Genomic DNA, 22,509 nt, shown 5'->3' on the forward strand with positions numbered 1-22,509 from the left:
CTAAGCTAAACATTGTAGTTTTCTTCCCTTTCAACTTGTCCTTTTATTACTTCCACCACATGTTCACTTTTCCTCACTGCTCTGCTTTCTTGCTGTCTTACTAACACTTCAATCACTTTCTTTAATTTATTTTCCAAGGGTTCAAAAATATTGTTTTTGCAGTCCATTACTGGTCTCAACTTTTTCTCCTCTTTGTGTATCTTTGGAAAGCTTTTCAAACTGTTTCCTGTTTCCTTTATGCACTTCTTGAATCCTCTCCTCCTACAGTCTTGTATGACCTTTTCTGTTATAGTTTGATCTTCTTCTGTTCCACGAATCTCCTCATATCCGTTCCCTTTTAGCATAGGTGTGCGCAGACCCTCTGATTAGGGGAGGCAAAAGCTTTGAAAGTTCAGTCGGGGAAGAAAAACCTCATTTCATCTGTTTTAGTTTTATTTCATTGGTGGGTATGTGTGTGCGTGTGTATATAACATATTATTTAAATACATTACATAATCAATTCATCCCCTCTATAACAAACCAAGAGCAAAAATGATATAAATTGTCTCTGAAATGTGCACGCTCCATTTCCTCCAAACCAAACTGTTATAACAATAACTGTCTGAAGCACTTAATTGTTCTTAATTCTCTCTCGTAATTTACAATGCACTACAGAAAACAAATTCCGAGCAAAGCGATCAAGAACATTTTTCGATACAAATTTTGCAAATTGAAAACAGTATTGATTTAATATATAAAAAAAAAAAAAAATTTCATGCCATGGCATTCTCTTTTACAAACTTTTCTCATTCAGATTGTTTGGCGTCTAGGGACAACTCCTGCTGCCATCTAGCTACGTCTATGAACTTGACAAGACTGTAAGAAAAGCGAAGCGAGCAAGAAAATTTTACGGTGTACATATTTTTGTTTGTATAAAATTTGAAGATGAGGGGACAATTGCCCCTCTGTGCTCCCTTGTTGATGCTCCTGGCCATCTGGAAGAAATGATGCAAGAAAGACGTGAAAACTAATTCCATTTTGAGTATCCTTTTGTCCTGGTATTATTAATTTCTGATGTTTGCCCACCAAGAATTGATTTCTGTCCAAGGTTGGGATAAGGCAATGCCACTCTGCCCCCTTGTGGTTGCGCTACTGCACCCCTTCCCCCGTAGTTGCTTTGAATTTTCTTCTGCTTGATATACTTCATTTTCTTCAATAATAAATATCGTTTAATAACAGTTATAAGATTCCTCTACACTAAATTTCTAGGTAAAAGTATAACAATGTAGTGGCATGGAACATCTAGAAAGGGGGGCAAGGATGACCACACCAACCTCTTTGAAAATGAATATCAACCTATAAGTATATATTTCACACATATAATTTGATTTCAGTCATAGTAATTTACATTAATTATATGTAATCGGGAGCATCTGCATTACCAGAAGCTCTACAGTAAAAACTTCAAACTTACCAGAAAACTTCTTCCGACATGCTTGTAACTGAAATTCAACCTTCTGTCCTTCAACGCGAAATTTGGGATTGAACTCACGACCTCCCTTCTTGGACAGTTGTTCTAGATTTAAATTTGGACCAACAATTTCTCCACACTATTCATTGCGATAAATGCCACAACTATCAAAAAAAGCTTCACTTTTCCATCGAAAATGAAGAAACAAGTGTCAAAATATCATCTTCCCATCCAGTCCATTTATTGCTTCGGGGTTGCCTGACAATTTTGCCAAATTTTCAGAAATTAGTAGTTCAAAGGTTCCTGTAGCAGCTCTTGGTGAGTTTAGATGACGAGTTTCTAATTTATTTAACAGTCGGCTTGAAAAGAAATTGGACAACTTGGTCACATTATCAGGATTTTTTCAAACGTGCTAATCAAAACATGTAATTAAATCTACATGATGTACTCCACATCATTGTAATCCAAATGTACTTTCCATTAAACTCAGAAAAAATACAACGCATATATGCGATAAGTTTGAGAGTAGCAAGTACAAAGCCAGGGCTCCTGGGTTCGAATTCCGGCATGGGTATGTTTGTTCTTTGTGAGTGCCCCTCCATCAATTTCATTAAATCATCACTCATCCTCATCATCAAGATTACCGAAAAGTAGTAGAAAGTGACGGTAAATAACAAAAATCAAGCAAGTCTCTGTACTTTTTCAGTTACCGATATTTTCTTTCCTCATTAGAAATTTGCATAATTTATTGCTCTAGTCTTATGTCATAAATGAATAAGATTATGAAATACAGAATGATTTTTCCAACTGTTAGTAATTTTCTCTCTTCTGTTCAACTTCATTGCTTCTGGCAACTCTTCATTGTTTGCCGTTATCCGGATAGAGGGCCAGTTTCACCTAGGGGGTGGGTTTCGGATGACAAACCTTCTGTCCTCCCAGCCACAGATCCCGCGTGTGTTATTCCCCCAGTTCCCTCACCTCTTTCCCCTCTGCGGCCGTGCCTGAGAATGCTCTACCTCTCGTAAAATGGGAGGATGGTGTCCCGCCAGATTTCTCTCGAAGTTTCATATTCCCCCACACAGTCGCGTGCAAACTTCACAATTGTCGCGGAAGAATGAATACAGAACCAACTAACCAACGATCTATAAGCAATGGAATATTTGCAATTCAGACAATGTAAAAGCTAATATATAAATGTTAATGTAATGTTTGTTCACTTGTGGTTACACACGGCAGTGCGGCATCTGTATCATCCTTATGAGCGGCTGCCCATGATTGCAAGGTCAGTTTCATGTACAGAAGATTACATCATTTGTAAAGCTTTATGGAGAGTTGTTCCTACACAACGCTGTATCTATTTGTAAAAGTTTACTCTAGATCCATGGCCTCCGTGATATAAAATTGAAACTACCTAAATGTTTCCATGCAGTCTAGGCTTGGACAACATATTTCAGAGTCGAAATGGTATGTACATTTGGAATTAGCACATATATTTTGTGCAATGCAGCATACTAGTTTAGGCTTTCGAGGTGATGAATCTCCTAAGGTTCCTCAAAAAGGATATCAATGGAAGATGTACGACTACATAATTTATGTGAATCTCTTGAGATGAGGGGGGCCAGACTTCGGATTTTTCTATACACCTATCTTTATGTGTTAAGCACCTTCATGAATAGGTTCTTCCTTATCCAAAAAGTCCTCTTCTATCTTCTAATATGATATCAACCCTCACACAGTTTGCAAATAGCAAATTCAAAGTCAGATTACCTGGCGAAATAAATACCTATGGTCAATACTAGAAAAATTTAAGGAGAAACCAAATTCTCTGTGTGGATGCCCAGAGTTCGAATCCACCTTGGGCATCAGTGTTGTTTGTGAGTCTCCCTTCATAAATTTCATTACTAGATCATCACTCATCCCTATCATCGGGATTAGCCAAAAGTGGCATGTCTTTTGGTGGATGCACTTCATTCGATGATGCTAACTCCCCACATATACCTACTTCTTTGGTCCTCCTCCTATTTTTATAGATTTCACTTTCATGAAAGCACACGTTTCGACTGTACAACTAATAAACCGTACTAGCATGTTCTAATGTTCTTCCTGGGTGTAAGATGTAAGGGGTGACCATTTCTGAACACAAGTAAATGATGACCTCACTTCCACATAGTACACTCTGAAAACTGCAGGTTTGCAGTCCAACGATGCTCAGGCATCTGGACCTGAGGCCAGTAAAATCCTGTGTAGGGCAGTGACGTGTTCTTATATGTGCTGAATGTCCTTATACAGCCTCCGTTTCTAACCTGGGTAAGGAGATTTATGCCCTGACAGACACATGTTGATTATTTTATCTATGGTAATGGGCTTGGCTCCTTTTAATGTGATGGGTGCAAGTAGCCTAAGTTCTGACGCATCCAAAATTTTAATTTCAATTAATCAATAACATTCTTCCATGCAGACTGGTAACAAATAAATAAAATATATAGTTAGTACTGCAACTACTACTACCACTAATAATAATAATCATCATCATCAAAGTCGATACCGGTTACAATAGGTGTGATTAAGTAGGACTAAACGAACATCCAGCTAGAAGCATTCGCTGCACACCCTACATAATCAATTTGTTTTTCATGAATTCTGAAGTCAAAACCAACAAGTGCAAAATGTTAAATTAAATACAAGAGTTTACACTACAATTTTTGTTTGGAACACTTTCTTCGCAGATGCCTAGGTTATTGGTAATATAATGATAAACATAAAATTATTAGTAAAAAACAAGATATTTTTTTGCTAATCTGTGAGTTACTAATTAATGGTTGCTAATATCAAAAAATCTAAAGTAAGCTCAAATATAGAACACATCTCAAGCTTTCATTTAAAAAAAAAAAGTACATTGAAATCGGACCATTAGCTTCCGAGAAATACGTAGTCATTTTTTCAAAAGTTAACGTCTGCCATCTTGGATTGGCCGCCATTTCTATTAGATAGCACTTTGAAATGGCAATCATGTTTTTTTATTATCCATACACACACACGTAACTGTGGAACCAAGGAAAATTAGTACCCCTAAATTATACGGAATACCTAGCTGGCCCATAGACTATTAGGGTTGGGGGAGTGCACCCTGAGTGAGAAATACATGTGGGCTCGCTGTAACCGGTGCAGTGACGCAAGTCACTACAAATCCTCTTTTAACTGGACAAATCCTCTTTTTCAGGTGCTAAAAATGGTCAGAGTAGGATTTAGGATAATTTGGAAATATCCTCTTTTCTGGGATAAAGACAACTGCTTAACTTAGTAACAAGATTAGTAAGAAAATGTTATTTGTACATAATTGTTAATATTGTTTCCATTTTCAATTTCTTGCAAGCACAAAGAGAAGAACTTTTTTCTTCCAACAAAGAAAAATTGTTGGACTTTTGCATCTCTTCTGTTGTCGCCACTCGCCATGTAAGGTTTTGATTTCAAAGCATTTGTGACATCTTCTGCGGCTCGTGGTGTGCAGCAAGTTTCTAACAATAGGTAAGAATATGTGACACGCTGCAGCTTACTTTGATTTGAATTTCATGACAGAATTCAGAAATAAACAGTAATTTTTAACTGCTGTACTCTTGGTTGTTATATGGTAGTGGAGAAGTGAAGTTCTGTTGATCAGTGATCTGAATCATGTCAAAACACAAATGTGTTTTTAGTGATGACTCACGAGAACGGTTTCCTGAATTTAGGCCTTTTAGTGAGCTGACTGCTCAACATGTCTTGCTTGGCTGCTGTATGTATCATATGAAGAAGACTTTCTGCCGAGTTTGTAAACCATGAGGAACTGAGCCACCTCAGTGGCCAAGTGTACAGTGGCTCTGATTCCAGTTTAAGCTGCAGGTCCATCCCCAAGTAGCCTCTATGAGCATAAAATGGACTTTAAATGGATTTAGAAACCTTTAGTCAAATGGCAATCTGCTCACCATCAAAGGTTCCAGGTTTGAGTCCTGTTCTTTATCAATTTCATATAACTATGACTTCTGAGCCTTACTGTAAACACCCCGTAAAAAAACAGTGCCAGTGTTGTAATCTAAACTGATTTTCTCCTGATTCTACTTACAAAATTTTGATTTGCACACTTGGTGCATGGTTCCACAATCTCCAACACAATCTTCACAGACAAATTACAATCAAATTGTGAAATCCATGAAAAGTTTAGCATTTAAATGTGAACCGAGATAATGGGCATTCTCTCACATTTAAAGTTGAAAATTATAATAAGCACAGTACAAAATAATAATGATAAATAAATAAAATTTTAAAAAAAAGAGGATAACTGGTACTTACCATCCATCTCCACTAGCAACTGATTTAATGTATTCTCCTGTTCAGAGTGTCCACCAAAACTCCTGCCTCCTCTCTTCCTTCCAACAGCATCTATTTCATCTATGAATAATATACACGGAGCATGCTTCCTTGCCATAGAAAACATATCTCTTACCTGGAAGAAGTACAATAGAATTAACTGCAGCAAGTGGCACAGAACATATAAGTGAAAACTTAATGAAACATCTCAAAATTAAAGTGTGATGATGACAAAGCAGACAAAATCTGGTATTGCCCTGCAGAAACTGTGATAGAGATTGGAGGGTGGGAAAGTAAATGTTCAGTGGCATGCACTGCAACAATTCAGTGCTCATTGTTGCGAGTATGAATAAGCTTTACATCAGTACTTCATTGTTAACAGCAAAAGTAACTATCAATGCATTCCTAACAAAATATTTTACCCATCTGCCTACGAATTTTTACCACCGACAGTTTCATCTGACTACGATTTAGATGTTCTGCTATACACCTTCTACAGTACTTCATGCAATACTTAATACAAAGAAAACTACTGTGCATACTGACAAAGTTTTGCATTCATTGAGAACATATTTCAAAATGTTACAGTGCAACTTCAATTTTATGTTCCCGGATTTTACATTTTCCCTCATTATACATTCAATCTTGATGGATTATAATGTTATAAATTTTTCCTCTATTTTACATTTTCCCCGGCATTTTAAGTTTTTTCAGCCTGGTCCTCTCAAAAACATAAAATTCAGGTTCCACTGTATTTATTCAACACACTGAGCATGGAAATGAACTATACTTTCTGCACTGGCATGTCGCAGCAATTTTTTTACCCTTCTTCTAGTACACAAAATACCACTGCTCTGTTGTTTTTCTTCTTCCCAGAAGCTGCGATATGAAGGGAATTGTTTTGTGTTTTTGTTTCAAGTTCACTTTTATGCACAGATAGGATAATTAGAACTGGACGTACAGTTTAAAGTGGGGTCCGAACCACTATGTGCTTCCACCGGGTATCGAACATGAAGGAAATTGTGCCCAGTTCCTTGTCTGCAGCCTTAAAGGTGTTGTGCTCTTGACGTCACAAAAGAAAACAAACACCTCTGGAATACTTAAAAAACATTACTCACATGAAATTTCATATTTCCGCATTGCACAATTAAATGAATGAATATTTCCAATTTTGAAGACAATTTGTCTTCATTCACTAAGGGAACGGCATCTGGAGAAGAGATGGTACCGCATCACAAAGCAGTGAAATTTCACATGAGTAATTCTTAAACCGCGTTTAGCACATCCATCATGAATTAAAAAATATGTTGAGGGAAAGATAAAAAATATCATGGAGTGATGTGCAGTGTTGTATAAAAAATAGGTCCGAGCTAATATTAATGCCAGTTCATTGATATTGACCGATATTACGTTATTAGTATCAGAAGGTATTGGTTCAAATTTAATTACCTATACTGGTGATACTTCAGTGGAGTATGGGAAACTTGAAGGTTCTGCAAAAATGCTGTGTGATACTTTTGAGTGTCTAAATATCCCAGGTAAAATAAAAAATTCAGCATTATGGGGAGAAATGGGTTTTGGGATTAAATAATTATCATGTGAAATTATAAATATTTTACAATAAAACTTTGATCGATTGATAAAGTATAATTTCAATCAAAAACTAGGGTATGGTAGTCATAAATTCTAGAATACTTTAGATTGTTTCAATTTCCAAGGATTGGTATCCATGGCAACAGATAATGTATTGGTATCCAATATAAGTGGTATTGTCTTAGACCTAATAAACACACATCCAACAAAAAGAGAGAGAAAAAAAAAAAGCATAGTGTTTGTATGAACTGAAAATAGTCTATGTGATCAGAAGTATCCGGACACCCACCTGAAAATAAAGTACAAGTTTGGGCAACCCTCCATCGGGAGCACTGGTAGTCAATACAGTGTTGGCCCACCCTTAGCCTTGATGACAGCGTTCACTCTTACAGGCATACTTTCAATCAGGTGCCGGAAGGTTTCCTGAGGAATGTCAGTCCATTCCTCGCAGAGTGCCAAAATGAGAAGAGGTTTTGATGTGGATCGGTGTGGTCTAGCACGAAGTCGGCATTCCAAAACATCCCAGAGATGTTCTATGGGATTCAAATCAGGACTCTGCGCAAGCCAGTCCATTAGTGGGACGTTGTTGTCGTCAAACCACAACCCAACAAGCCTTGCAGTATGGCGGGTGCTCGGTCGTGATGAAAGACACAATGGTCATCCCTGAACTGGTCTTCGACGGTAGGTAGCATGAAAGCTGTTAAAATGTCAACGTAAGCTTGTGCCGTGACATTGCCATGTAAAGCAACAAGGGGGCCAAGCCCCCTTCAGGAGAAACCATGGAAACCAAGTTGCCGCACCTTGCGCCAAACAGTCGTAGATCCTGATGCAGTTCGGAATTCCTGTGTGATGATGATGATGGATGATTGACGATAATGCTGTACGACCCTCTTCAACACTCGATGGTCTCTGGAGGTCAACATGGGAGGTTGGCCTGCACGCCTTTCGGTTGTACACATCCCTTCACTATAACATTGGAAACAGTGGACGGAGGGATGTTTAGGAGGGTGGAAATCTCACACACAGACTTCCTACACAAGTGGCACCCAACCAACTGACCACGTTGAAAGTCTGTGACTTCCTCAGACCAACCCATTCTGCTGTCTCACACTGTCTGCAGGCTTCTGATTAGTTGACTATGTGTTCCACGTGGTAGATGGCAGTACTGAGTCGCCCTCTATGATAAACACACGTTTCGCGGTGTGTCCGGATACTTTTTATCACATAGAGTAGATGGAAAAGTAGAAACGTCTGTGAAGGTGCGCATCATGGATATATCAAATGACATGAGGAGCAAACTAAACTATGTAGGTATGAGATGTCAGAAATGGCTAATACATTAATATTGCCAAATATTTCCTACGCACATTCTTGAAATATGGCAAGAAAGCACACATTACAAACTAAACATGCTAGAAAAGAACAGAACATCCCTAAAAACTAATGCTCAATTTTTAATTTAATCTCAAATATTTCCTATGAACAAACACTCAAAGTTAGTCAATTATGTTATGTTTTGAACAGTTTACTTTGTGTTCATCTCCATGCTAGGAAAATGGCTACGTACCCTAGATGGACCAACGCCAACAAACATCTCAAGAAATTCCGACCCAGAAACTGTTATAAAAGGCACGTTGGCTTCTCCTGCTGTAGCCTTCGCTAACAATGTCTTCCCTGTTCCTGGAGGACCTATATGCGAAGACAAAGAAACATCAGAAATTATGAGACTGCAACATCCACTTTGCTAACAATTATGATAATTTGTAACTTATATTGCACAGGAGATGTACCGTATTTCTGTGTTGCACATTTAATTGGTTTTTCTGATTAATTTCGACGGACCATGGCCTTCATTAACAGAGAAATCTTTGTTAATGGAGGCAGTTTCCTTCGAAATTAATAGGATAAAACAATTAAAACTGTAAAACGGGAATACAGTACATCACCTATAGAACATTAAAGCCAGATTTATCACACTCACCATGAACTGTAACTTATAGTTTTACCAATTTCTTTTAGGGTTGGGCCGATACTAGTGCCTATGTATTGGTATCAGGTTATACCAGTGGGGAATGATAAGATGAAGTGGATGAAGGGACAAATGCAAACCCATACAGATGTAAACACAATTCTTACAGAGGATTATAGTGGTTGCCAGAGCCTTATTAGCCTGCAACAATGAGGTCCAGGGTGTACTACATGGAAGTGAGGTTGACATATGGGTGTTTTCGCAAAGGATCACCCCTTACACCCTGGTTTGTAATCGCAAATATACTGCTTTTTCATTCAATATTGGTGAAAAATAAGTGGAAACTATGAATCTTGTTAAATTTCTAGGATAATTACACTCTGTAAAAGTGTCGTTGTTGAGTTTGTTGTTAAGTCCACTTTATGCAAAGAAAGGCTAATCGGGAGTGGACCTACAGTTTAAAGTGAGATCCGAGCCACTCTCTGCCTCCAGCAGGTATCGAACCTGGGACCCTTGATTACAAGGTGATGGAATTATGTAAAAGTGTCAAGCAGCATTTTTGCGATCTCGCAAGATCAAAATACCGGAAAAGTATTGGCCACAATTGGTAAATAAATATCCAACCAATACTTTCTGATACCAACACATTGTCATCAATATCAGCTCAGCTCTAAAATATACACATGGTGTGAAAGTGTACCTCATGCCCTCAAGGCAACAAAACCGTAGGCTTGAATTTGTGATATCTAAAATCTTGTCATTTTTCAAGAAGTTCACTCTTGACATGGAATATCCAGTTTTGCCATAAACACTGTTACAAACTTTCTGCTTGGACTATACATCCGGTAGTCAGGCTTATGAACCATGCTTGTGCTGAAACTCACTCCTGGCCATTGTGTGTTCAACTATGAAAGAGTAAGTGTGTATCTTCTTGTGCTTAGCATGGAGTAGGGCGAATATCAAAACAGAGTAGCCGTAATTGTTCTGCATATGGTTGGAAAGTCACCCAATGAAATTTTACAGCCCCTAAAAAACCTGAAGATCAGCAAAAGGTTTGTGTATCCCACAATCCAGAGATTCACTGAGACTGGTAGTGTGAAAGATCGCTCAAGAGTTGGTAGACTTCACACTGTGCAGCTGCTAAAGAAGTGGTGGCTCGCGTCCGTCAAAATCCCATCCGGAAGCAAATGATAATGGCACGGAAGCTGAACATTTCACAACAATCATTGTCCAGGGTACTTAATGAAGACCTTGGACATAGGAGCTTATGGTAGAGTACTGGACATTTCCTGATGCCACAACTGAAGAAGCAGAGGGAACTGAAATCATGATGGCTCCTGCAGCAACAATTTGCATCACAGGATCCTCTTCACTGAGGAGAAAGTGTTCACCACTGAAGAAAGTTTTAACTGGAAAAATGAAAGGGTGTATGCTTCAAGAAGTTCATGAGAGAGTTCCCAAAGTACAGAGATGCCACCAGCCCTCCTTAGTCATGGTTTGGTGGGGGGTGAGCTAGGATGGTTCCACCAGGCTTCATTTTTGTGAAAAGAGCTTAAAAAACATTGTGAAAGTTAATGTAGAAAGTGTCCTGAACCACTCTCGTGATGCCGTTGAACAAACAATGTTTTACAATGAACCCTGGAGCTTCCAGAAAAAATTCTGCCCCAGGTCATAAAGTGAGGATGACACAACGGTGGCTGGAGGCCAACCTACCTGATTTCACCTCCACTGTTGATTGGCCATCTGCTAGTCCTGATCAAAATCCCCAGGACTACAAACTGTGGTAGAGGGGATTGTCTGCAAGAACAGACGCCCGTAATTGAAACGGTCCTTCATGGCAGCAGTGGTGAACTTTTCCATCGAGACCATCCGTGCTGCAACAGATGTCTGGCCAGAGAGAACTTCGAGCCAGTGTGAGGGCAAAAAGTGGGCATTTTGAAAACTGATTCGTGCTACTTGTGCGCAATATATGTAAGTGTAACATACTAAAAGAAAATATAAAAATCTTAAAACATATTCAACTTATTGACAAAATAGTGTGTAATAGTATTTATGGCTAGACTAGGTAAATTATTATGTATACACTAAAGATGAGAGATTAATCAGTACTATAGTATATATAGATCTGATATAAAGGTGAATTGGTTTAGAGGCGTACACTTTAAATCAAAATCAACCTGTGCCCGGACCAACACTGAACTTATTATATCATCAGCTGAAGGCCTTTGAAACAGTTTAAATATTGTGCTAAAACCAAATATGAGTCAGAAGTATCAATTAGATAGAGAAGGAATTGTTTTTGAAAAAATACCTGTTAAAATGGCACCCTTTGGAATTTTAGCTCCAAGGTCTATGTACTGCTGAGGATTCTTTAGGAAATTTACAAACTCCATTATCTCTAGTTTTGCTTCTTCACAGCCTGCTACATCCCTGGAAAGCACATAAATATCCAAATTAGAGTTAGGACAGATAAGTAACTCGTTGATAAGAATAAAGGATGCGTTTCTTTATCATATTATGTAAATTTCAAAGCACTACAGCGGTGTTTCAAAGTTGTGATATTTTCTTTTTCACTAGTTCTTTTCTAGGAAATCCTGTACTGTGAAATTTACTAATAAATTCAATAACTAGTTGACGTTTCTATTGACTGACTACATGAACAATATTTGTGTGTAAAACATGCAAACTTTAAAAAAAAAGGGGGAACAGACTTCATTCACCCTAACAATACTGAAATGACATTTACATACTGAATTTAAATTTGCAATGTACACAGTTTTTGTACCAAAAATGTTGATGTGGTGAATAGTAGCAAGAAAAGCAGAGCACCATTAAATCAGGTCTCCACTAGGGCTGATGTAGTTTAAGAGACAATACGTAAACAATGAGCACTAGCTTTCTGTGTCCTAAGAATTAATATTGTATTCCATCAAGTTTCATATTGTAACTTGTATTCTGTTCCTTGATTCTCAATAGCCAATGGTACCGTACGTTGCTGACCTAAGCAGCAGAGTGGTCAATGCTCTATCGAGGTTCCAACTCATTTATTTTCAAATAACTTTCCAGAACATTTTATAATGTTTTTAACATACTGATATAAAAAATATGGTTGAGTCGATATTGGAAAGTAGTGGTTGGATTTTATTTAACAATACCAGCTGATATTTGTCTGGCATTTTGGTCTTTCATGGTACAGTATCTGGAAAAATGCCACTGGACACTTTCACAAGGTCTAATTATCATGGAAATTACACAAAATTTGCAGTTTCCAAATTTCTGCACCAAAATTGTGTGAAAAACTATATTTTGTGAGTACATAACAGATATTTTAATATTCTGATGTAATTCTTGAATATTTTGAAGCAAAAATATGGTAAATTCATGCTTACAATTGGAGTGGGATGGATACTCACCCACTAATATTATTAAATATTTTGAATAACTTTTAATTGTTACAATTTTCAAACATGAATGGAAATTGGTAAGAGTATTACGTCAAAGTGGTATAGCGTGATCTTTAATAAAAATATTAATATACACACGAAACGTGCTTCAGTATCTGCATACTTGAATATTTTGTTCGATTCTACTCGTTCCGATGCAGATGGTGGCAGTGGTCACCGAAAATTAATCAAGCAAAATAAAGAGGTATGTGGATACTTAAGCATATTGTGGGCTTGTTAATATCTTAACATGTCTAAAGTCCCTTAACATGAAAAATATTAACTCTCCAAATTCATGTGCTAATTAAATGAATGAAGTTCATTCAACAGTGTTGACAAAAGAAGAATAAAATATAATATGCATATTTATACACATCTTCAATCATGAAATGTTCCTTGACTTTTCCACAGCTTTTTCCCTAAGATGATTTCTCTGATTTTTTTCAGGTCAGCGGGAACCCTGACTGAGGCTAGAGGTTCAGGTGTGAACTTGGATAACTTACAGATATATAATTTTGTTTGTCCCATCATCTATTTCATCACTCATCTTCATCATAGTGTTAAACCCAAGATGTAGAAAAGTGATTGAAAATAACTTGCGATAGAAAATGGACAGGAAGAACATGTCATAATGGAACACTTTCAAACAATCACTGCATGAATAAATATTAAAATTTTCACTATCTATGAATATTTTGGAACTAGTTTCAAGTTCAAACCTGAACCTCTAGCCTCAGTCAGGGTTCCCACTGAACTGAAAAAAATCAGAGAAATCATCTTAGTGAAAAAGCTGTGGAAAAGTACAGGGAACTATAATTTGTTCAAAAACTTATAACATTTCACATTACAATAACCATGGGTTACACAAAAAAAGCAAACACACCTGAATCTCACTCCAATTTCATTTGAATTGATAAGCTTGGCTGTTGACTCCATAACACCACCAAACAAACCTCCACCTTTTTTTCCACCTCTAGCCCCCATCACCTCAGCCGATCTTCTCATCATATACAACAGAAAACCTGGAAATAATACACATGATTAATTTATCAGGTACCATATTAAAGCAGCTTTATGGATATAACTTACAACTTGGTAGAAAATCCAGTGTTCTATCAATTATGATGACTGCATAATTTGTCCTTTCCTATTGCCATTGACCATATATAATCACGTGAATATCAATGTATCCAGCTATAATCAAGGGAATTCAGGATCAATCCTCAGGTGAGGAACATTGCTTAGTGGTTCAGATCCCATTTTTAAACTGTATTATGCTTTATTTCCTTCAGGAGGAAGTAACCAGCTCTACCTGTTATGGGTTTACGTTACTTCCCCAGGCAAATAGTCAGCATTACACAATCAATCAAAAACTGTTCAGTCGAATTAAAATACATTGAATAACTACCATATTCTTTACCATGGTTAGGGGAAAACTCAGTTCTTTTATCTTTGATAGCCCAGATGTTCAGTTTAAGAATATATAATAAAAATATATTCATTTCTTGATTAAATATATAAAAAAGCTACAAAAGAAATAACCTCCAAATAAACATTGACATGATCCTCCTTAATTAAATTAATTAATTATAGGAGTGGTTTGTACGCTGGCCTAGACCAGCAGTACTAGTTCAAAAATGCATTCAAGCTGGACACTTGTAGACATGATATGTGTCTCTAATTTCCTATCTTTCTTGTTTGTTTTATAAATTGCCAAGCAAAAAGAGACAAAACTTGTTTGAAATTACAACAACTAATTATGCACTCTTCTTGATTCTCTTTCGACCCTGTCACTGTCTCTTCAATACCAGATTAAATAAAAACCAGACACCTTGATAGTGTCGAATCTACTATTTTAAATTAATAATTTCGTGCAACAAAGTGTATGGCTTTTCGACAACGGTAGAGATATACTTAAAAATAAATGCATCTCTCAATCCACTTATGATTACGAAATCTCTCCCATTCAACTAAGCATTAGCTTGTCGCGAAACGAATAGAAAATTGTGTGGACTTATCTATGCATTTCCATGAAATAAATGGTTGACCCGTGACCGCTAGCTCTAGGACTAGCCACAGCCTATAACCGATGTACAAATTACCATTTCGATCTTGCTTCAAACTTCAAGATTTCTTTTGCTCTCTGAGAAATTACACAACCGTCTCTAATGAACCAGCATTCTTCCCACGGACCCAGCCATCCATTTAATCACCGTGCCTACGTCAAGATAAGGAAACCAGTGTGATCCTGCAATAAACTCCGATCTCCCTCCAATATTCATTTGGGCCAGTCACCATAAAAATTTGTACTCTACAGATGGTGAGCAGGGGAGGACCATTAACGACAGAGTTTCAGAAGTTTAATTTATAAATATCCAAATAACTCCTGCTAGAACACGACTCTCACCTTTATCTTGAAGTCGAACCTCTCCGAGGTGCCGAGAAACCTACATACAGACTTGTAAAAGAACATGAGCCAAAATACTAAATTCCGACCTCCAGACGGCTCGGCTACGATTCTGACATCTATGGACAGCATGAGAAATACCAAAATTTTGAACTTTAACAGCGCTCCAAGATCTATACGAAATATGTCAACACATTCAGAACATTAAAGTAACCAAAGGAAGTGATAAACCAAACTGAATGTCGAAAGTGATGCTCGCAGCAATTTACAGTGGGTCTAAATTAATTCGAATCAGATACTTTTTCACTCTCCAAATCACCTCACCAACAAGGGTTTGTTGTGTTTTTGTGCAACGCTACCATCTCTCCCTGGCGTAAACATGAAATCACGTGTGGGTGGAGTTAAAGCCCACTGACCAATAGGAGGGGAGGACAATTCCCCCTGGTGCGGTAAGATGCAGAAACTCTGAAGGGTGAAGACTGTGTTAAAAGCAGTTCCCGTGCAGTGCTTGGACCGGCTAGTAAGAGAAAGTTTTCTTTCTCACAGACACTCCCGCATCAGCATTCTTACCTATTGGAGGAGAAAAGATTTTTCTCCTAGCTTCACCAAGTTTGTGCTTCAAAATTTGCTTTGTGTACTGATCCAATAGTCAGATTTTTAAAGACCGTTAACGTGCATCGGTAAAGACAATACTGAAATTAGATATGAACTAGTGTTTTAGTGTATGACGATGGGCATTTGCAGCCTGCGATCTTCGTGTGTTTCCATCCGGTATTGACTGGGTAAAACAGCACGATGCACTACTCTTCTATTTTGTTATGAGTGTATGTGATGGGAGGCGAGCTGTTGTATATGGTGATATATTAAATGTTTTCTTCTACCATTACAAAGTGTCTTTATTGGTTTCATTTGTGGAAATAGAGATTAATTACAGCTGGCTTGAGTCACAAGACCAAAAATTAATCATAGAATTTAATCATCTGTGATAGTAAGCGTATTGATTTGAACCCCATTTCTTTCGTTTCTAAGCCACTCTACCGGCACTGAGAGAACCTTCCGGAAAACAAACCTCTTGCTCAAAAAATGTAAGAATGCCAAACCCTGTTACTCAATCGATCCCCTTATATAGGCGATTCATAAAAAAAAGCAAGTAAACTGGAATTTTCCATCCCCATTATGTTTGAAAGGACAAACTCTACAACACGTTATCTTGGAAACTGCATTTAAAAAAAGTATTACTGTCTTTAAACAAAAACTAATATTGAACATAAACAAAAACTAATAAAAAAAAAGGGATCATGTGGTGATTCTATCATTACAACAGTATGTTCAGTCCTGATTAGCTTTGACACCTTTTGAACATTTTGTTTTTCACCATACAATTTTATGAAAGTGAATCACATACATATGGTGTAGGATGATTTCACTTACCTATAATTAACAATGTAGGAAGAATTCCTGTTATACTGGCAGCTTCTAATTCAGTCTTGTATATTACAGGGACAAAATTTGGAGGTTCCACATTCATCTCAACCTGTGCATTCTCAAGATTTCTCTCAAAAGAATCTACACTACCTATATTAAACCACAACATACTCTGAAAAGAAATAAAATGTTTCAGTAATTATCATCATCCTACCAACTATTTTTAATCTAAAGAGGAAAAATTACTGGTCTTTAGGGTTCATATGAACAATCCTTATAATACACTAAAAAAAAAAGTAAAGTGCTCCCCTGTGCATAGCACCATGCCATGAAGGCGTATAGGGGTGTGGGGGTAATGCCCCATACTTTCTTGATCCGGTCGTGAGTGGGGGTGATGTGATCAGCATCACACCCCTGACCGCCTTTACCCCCCAGGGTTTCCCCCAGGTACCCATGTTATTCGACGCTGGGTGGGCGCCGGTGCCGCTTCCATCGTTAGAAAAGTTCCCGGATTTGAACCGGCCGGGGATCGAACCCGGGACCTTTAGCATGGTAGTCAGACGCATTACCGACTGAGCCACCGCGGCCACACTTATAATACACACAGATATATTTTGATGGAGAATAACTTTGGAGACAACTTTGATGGAAGTTGATATTCATACTTTGTAAACGTTTTGATTAATATTTTGAATAAAAATATTAGACTGAAGTTACGAACAATTTTAATTCAGAGTTTTTGCATTTAAAATATACAAGGATTACACCAGGATATTAAAACAGCTGTTATTTAACCACAAAATCCATTTTTTACACACAACACTGGTACAAAATAAATGAAACTTTGAATATTGAATGATTTCCAGATATTTAGACTGTGTGAAAGTAATTTTGTGGAATGTGTGAAAAAGAGTCAACCTTCGAAAAACTGCCACACAATACATTTCAATCCTTCTGTCGTCGTCACCTTGTAATCAAGTGGTCCCGGGTTTGATACCCGGTGGAGGCACATAGTGGTTCGGATCCCATTTTAAACTGTAGATCCAGTCCCGATTAGCCTTACTGTGCATAAAGTGGACTTAAAACACCAAATCAATCAATCAATCAAATCAATCCTTCTGTGGCAAGATTGAAAGCCAACCACTTCTAGCGCTCCACTACTAAGTTGGCCCCTTTGTTTTCAACAGGGAAACCACCAACTACTTATTTATACAGATAACCGATATTCCCCACAGAAAGAGTTAATATTTCACGATATCTGAGGTAAATCTTATAAAGATCATATTGGGAAGGAATATATGAAATGATTAGCCACTCTTGATCTTGATTCAATATTTTATATTTTTTAATCCATATTATCCGTCTGGTTTATAACCTCTCCAATCCTGAGGAAGGATAACCAAAAGAAGGTATGTGTTATGACTACTGCTTTCATTTAATTAAAAATAATAACCATTGATCTGATACAAATGATCCATGAACAACCTGCTTGGTTCACTTACCATCTTAATTCATGCAAGCAAGTTACAGCAATACAGGGTCCGTTCTGAAAGAATCCAAACTTAATTATTTGTAAACAATTTATTGATGACAATTACAACTCCTGTCAATATTCTTCAATGTAGGCACCTTCAGCCTCAACACAGCGAGTATAGCGACTTTTCCACAGTTCACATCAGTCCTGGAAGTCCTTGACTGACACCCTCTTTAATGCTGCGGTTGTGACAGCTTGAACCTCTTCAATTGACGCAAAACGCTTCCCCTTGAGATGGTGCCAAGTCCGGGCTGTAAGGGGGATGAGGCAGCATTGCCACGCGTACGTTGGGCAAAAACTCACCTACCAACAGCACTGTGAGAGCCGGTGCGTTGTCGTGGTGAAGCACCCACCTGTCGGCGATGTCAGACCGGACGCGCTGGACCCTCTGTCAGAGACACTAAAGCACTGTTTTGTAGTAGCTGCATTCATGGTGGTCCCAGCAGGTGCAAACTCTTTGTGCACGACCTCCTTCGCGTCAAAAAAGACAAGGAGCAGTGTCTTCACCTTTGATTTTGACATCCGGGCCTTCTTTTGATGCGGAGGTGTTCCTTGAACGCCGTGTGCCATGTGTAAACTTGCGTGCGGGACATCACTTCGTCGCCGTAAGCCTCCCGTAGCACGGTTAAAGTTAACACAAAATTTCACAGCGTAGCGTTGTTCCAAAGTACGCTCCATTTTCACCAAATCCACCAACTGCAAATTCTCGACTCGACGTTTTTTCCGTGTACACAACACGAGCGATTGCACCTCAACCACTGCTCGCAGGCAACTGAGTGAGGCCTTGTTTTGAAGGTTAAGGTCCCCACTGGCACCTGACGCAGCTTACCCAAACCCTCGGCCGATTCTCGTGCCACGCTGCGGACAGTTCGGATACTTTCAGAACGGACCCTGTAGGTTTTGCCTTGGAAAAAAAAAATATGATATTTTCACTAGGATACCCATTAATATATCATATCCCTAAGTATAATGTTAAAACAGCATAGTGAAAACGCAACCTTCTTGGTCCCAGGTTTGATACTCAGTGGTTCAGATTCCACTTTAAACTGTAGGCCAAGTCCTGATTAACCTATCTGTGCATAATGTGGAATTCAAATTCAAATAATATTTCACAGCAATGTAAAAAGATACTACTTTAGTCATGCAATAGTTGCAAGAAACTTAATGCATCTTTTACATCAGTTTTTAATATAAAATGCATGTGGATCTGTAAACAATTTTGTAAAATCTATAATTATAATCCTGTTTTGATTTTTTAACTTGCATCAATGAAATAATAAGGAATCTCCACCCCCCCCCCCCCCCAAAGCACATAAACCGGGTCAAAGTATCAGTAAGAATAAAATTACACGTGGATCTTAAAACTGGCAAATGGACATCACCTGCAAGAAATCCAAGTATAAACTTACCGCTCCATCCACACTATTGCCTGCTTGCAACCTCACTCTCACCCACTTCTTATTCACAACTTCTAATTTGTCTACAATTCCACGTGCCAAGTAACTGAAAGAAGTGGAAAAATAAATTTCCCAAAATGAAATGACAGGTATTACATTCCAAATATAAACTGAACTATATGTGGTTACAAAATAATAATAATTCATACCACTTATAACTTGTTTCCCTATGAATGATAAGATCTTAATTTGCTACTCCCCCCCCCCCCTTTCCCCGGTGGAATAGTAATGAAAATCTAATCTTACAGAGTAAATAATGAATGATTTATGTATTTTAAAAATTACCTGCACAGCAAATAAACATTGGAAAGTGAATAATACATACAAAACCAGAGTTTTGATCTGTAATATTGTTAGATTCGCTTAAGAAATCATCCAAGAATCCATTTTAACTGCAGAATTACATTACAGGATTCTGAACTTGTATATACACATCAGAATAACTATTGCCTCAAATGTATGCAAATGCATATTATCTTACTAAAAACACATGATACCAATATACACACACACACCAACAGGCATGATATTGAAAAGAAATATAACACACACCAACAGGCATGATATTGAAAAGAAATGAATGCAGGCCCATAGCTAGATTTGATCTCCAGGGGGGGGGCTCACAGGTTATCGGGGGGGGGGGGGCTTTGTAAACCAAGTCCATTTTTAAAAATAATATTAAATGAAGATAAATTATGTGTGTGGGGGGGGACGATCATTCATTTATAAATATCATATACTACACAAATACTACATTTTTCTACATCTTTTAAAACATCTCTTGAAGTGTTAATTGACTGATACTGAAATTATCCCGTACACACCGAATACTATTTTAGATGATACAGATATGTATATCACTCACAAAAAAAATGCACAATATTTAATCACAGTAGCTACAGTATATTCCACCCCCGGCGGAAGCAATTAAACTCCCCTTCCTTCCCAAAACTTGGGAGCTGTTATTGACCTTTGACACAGATGGGGAGGGAACTTGTCTGATGACATCAAAGTCACAGATTTCTGTCTGAACGGGAGGTTGCAACAGGGACAGTGAAGGTACAGATGAAGAAGTTCCCCTATGAAAGAACTTTCTGAAGTCTAGAGAATATTCTAAATACTTGTAGCTACTTCTGCTCATAAACAAAATGAGCAAATGTAATAGATACTGTTCAGATTCTGTGGATTTATCCTTAAAGTTGTGAATTGTCTACATTTTCACTCTTCACTGCAAACAAATTATGCAAAATAGTTTACCCAATGTAAAGGGGGCTGATGGCAGTGCCAGGGGGCCTGACAGCAGTTCCGGGGGGGGGGGGGGGGGAGCCCTCCTGGCCCCTGCCTGGCTATGGGCCTGAATGAATGTCATCATTTTTCTAATATTTCTTGTTTAGAAATAGAAATCTGGAGGAAGGAATGTATTTGTAAAACGATACTTTGTAATACAAAAAAGTTCATACGGTATAAAGTCTTGTGAACCTTGATTTACATGTAAACAATAATTCTTCATTAATAAAACAGTTAGAAACTAACTTCTTACTTAGAGTTCTTGTGAAAGTTGTTGACCATCCGTTCAGTGTGGAATGTTAGGAAAGAGTATGAAAGATGGAACTGAGAATGTCAGCACAAGTTGGAATGCAGAAAGGTGTGAGGAAGTTGGGAGATAGCTGTGCTGGCCACAGGTGAGACAAAAGGTCCCTTCCAAAAGGTTACCCAGATCCATTGAATATTCTCACTAAACTCTTTGTTAATTATCGATGATACTTTATCATGCCACTAAAAATAAAGATTTCCAAAAAGCGTTGTCACTCAGTTACTTCTGTCTACCATAGTGAACAGTGATGTTCCATTTCAATGCATTCTTTTATATTACTTACTTATTGACAAACTCTTTCCATGCTATTTCCTTATAGCCCATTTCATAGTAAGCAATAGTTCCTAGAAAAGCTACAGTTCCAACCACACCAAATATCAGCCACTTGTCTCGTTCACCATCTCCAAATGATTTTCCACTGCTACCTCCCCTGAAAAATTAAAAGAGGAAATACATTTACATTATGAAATAAATATATCATTCTAGTTAAGCAACAGCCATGGACTTCCAAGCATGAGTTACACTTTCCCTTGCAAGTTTCAACCATTGATTTCAATCAATGGCGCCAACTTATATAGATCCATAGGGCACAGAGTCCACCCAAAAATGTCATTATTATATTTACAACTAATAAAATTATATAATGAACTATAACAATTATAACAATAACCGATGGTGCAACAGCCCTTGAGGTGCAGGGAATACCTACGGACTACTGGTCTCACCTCCACATGCCAACCAGTTACGAGGTGGTGCATGATCAGCACAACAAACTCCCATTCATTGTTGTAGTTTTGGCTTCTATGACTGGGTCATGCTACTCATTTCTAGTTCCCCAGTTTCCTCATGATGGTGGGTGGTCCCATACATGGCCGAAAATCTCAGGAGAAAAGCAGTTACACTTCCCAACCCCCTTCTCCTCCAGGAGACTCAAAAACCATGCATTCCGTAGTACGAGTCCAAACCTGACGCCTTACACTGCATGGCCATGGTGCAGGACTTAAATAATTTCTATAACTGATGAAAACTCATATAGATAATTTAAAGGATGATGTGAATTGTAGAAATTGCATGTGCTGATGTATCTGGCCACTGATATGCTCAGCATGAAGTAAAAATAAACAATTATTACTATTAGAGACATAGTCGATTTTGTTGAAAACTATAATTTGAAATGTAAATATGTTGCTCTCACTATATTCTTCTCAACCTTACATAATTTTTCAATGTAACTTTGTACTTTTTTACTTGATTTAGTGCTTCACTAGGGTTTAACACTGTGCACAGCACTTA

General features: G+C 37.8%; 1 protein-coding gene across 4 annotated transcripts in view; it reads right to left on the minus strand.

The window, feature by feature from the left end:
- The window catches only part of Afg3l2 (AFG3 like matrix AAA peptidase subunit 2), a 78,368-nt gene that overhangs the window by 50,256 nt on the left and 5,603 nt on the right, over nucleotides 1–22,509 (minus strand). For all 4 annotated transcript variants that reach the window (XM_083122404.1, XM_083122406.1, XM_083122403.1 and 1 more), the window contains exons 3-9: nucleotides 21,500–21,646; nucleotides 19,575–19,668; nucleotides 16,638–16,803; nucleotides 13,683–13,821; nucleotides 11,668–11,786; nucleotides 8,955–9,076; nucleotides 5,777–5,930 (exon numbers count right to left, since the gene is read on the minus strand). In XM_083122404.1, the coding sequence (XP_082978530.1) occupies nucleotides 5,777–5,930; nucleotides 8,955–9,076; nucleotides 11,668–11,786; nucleotides 13,683–13,821; nucleotides 16,638–16,803; nucleotides 19,575–19,668; nucleotides 21,500–21,646 (941 nt within the window). The remainder of the gene's footprint in view (nucleotides 1–5,776; nucleotides 5,931–8,954; nucleotides 9,077–11,667; nucleotides 11,787–13,682; nucleotides 13,822–16,637; nucleotides 16,804–19,574; nucleotides 19,669–21,499; nucleotides 21,647–22,509) is intronic.

This window comes from Lepisma saccharinum, chromosome 5, assembly GCF_977018435.1.
Source record: "Lepisma saccharinum chromosome 5, izLepSacc3.1, whole genome shotgun sequence".
In the NCBI taxonomy this organism is placed as follows: domain Eukaryota; kingdom Metazoa; phylum Arthropoda; class Insecta; order Zygentoma; family Lepismatidae; genus Lepisma; species Lepisma saccharinum.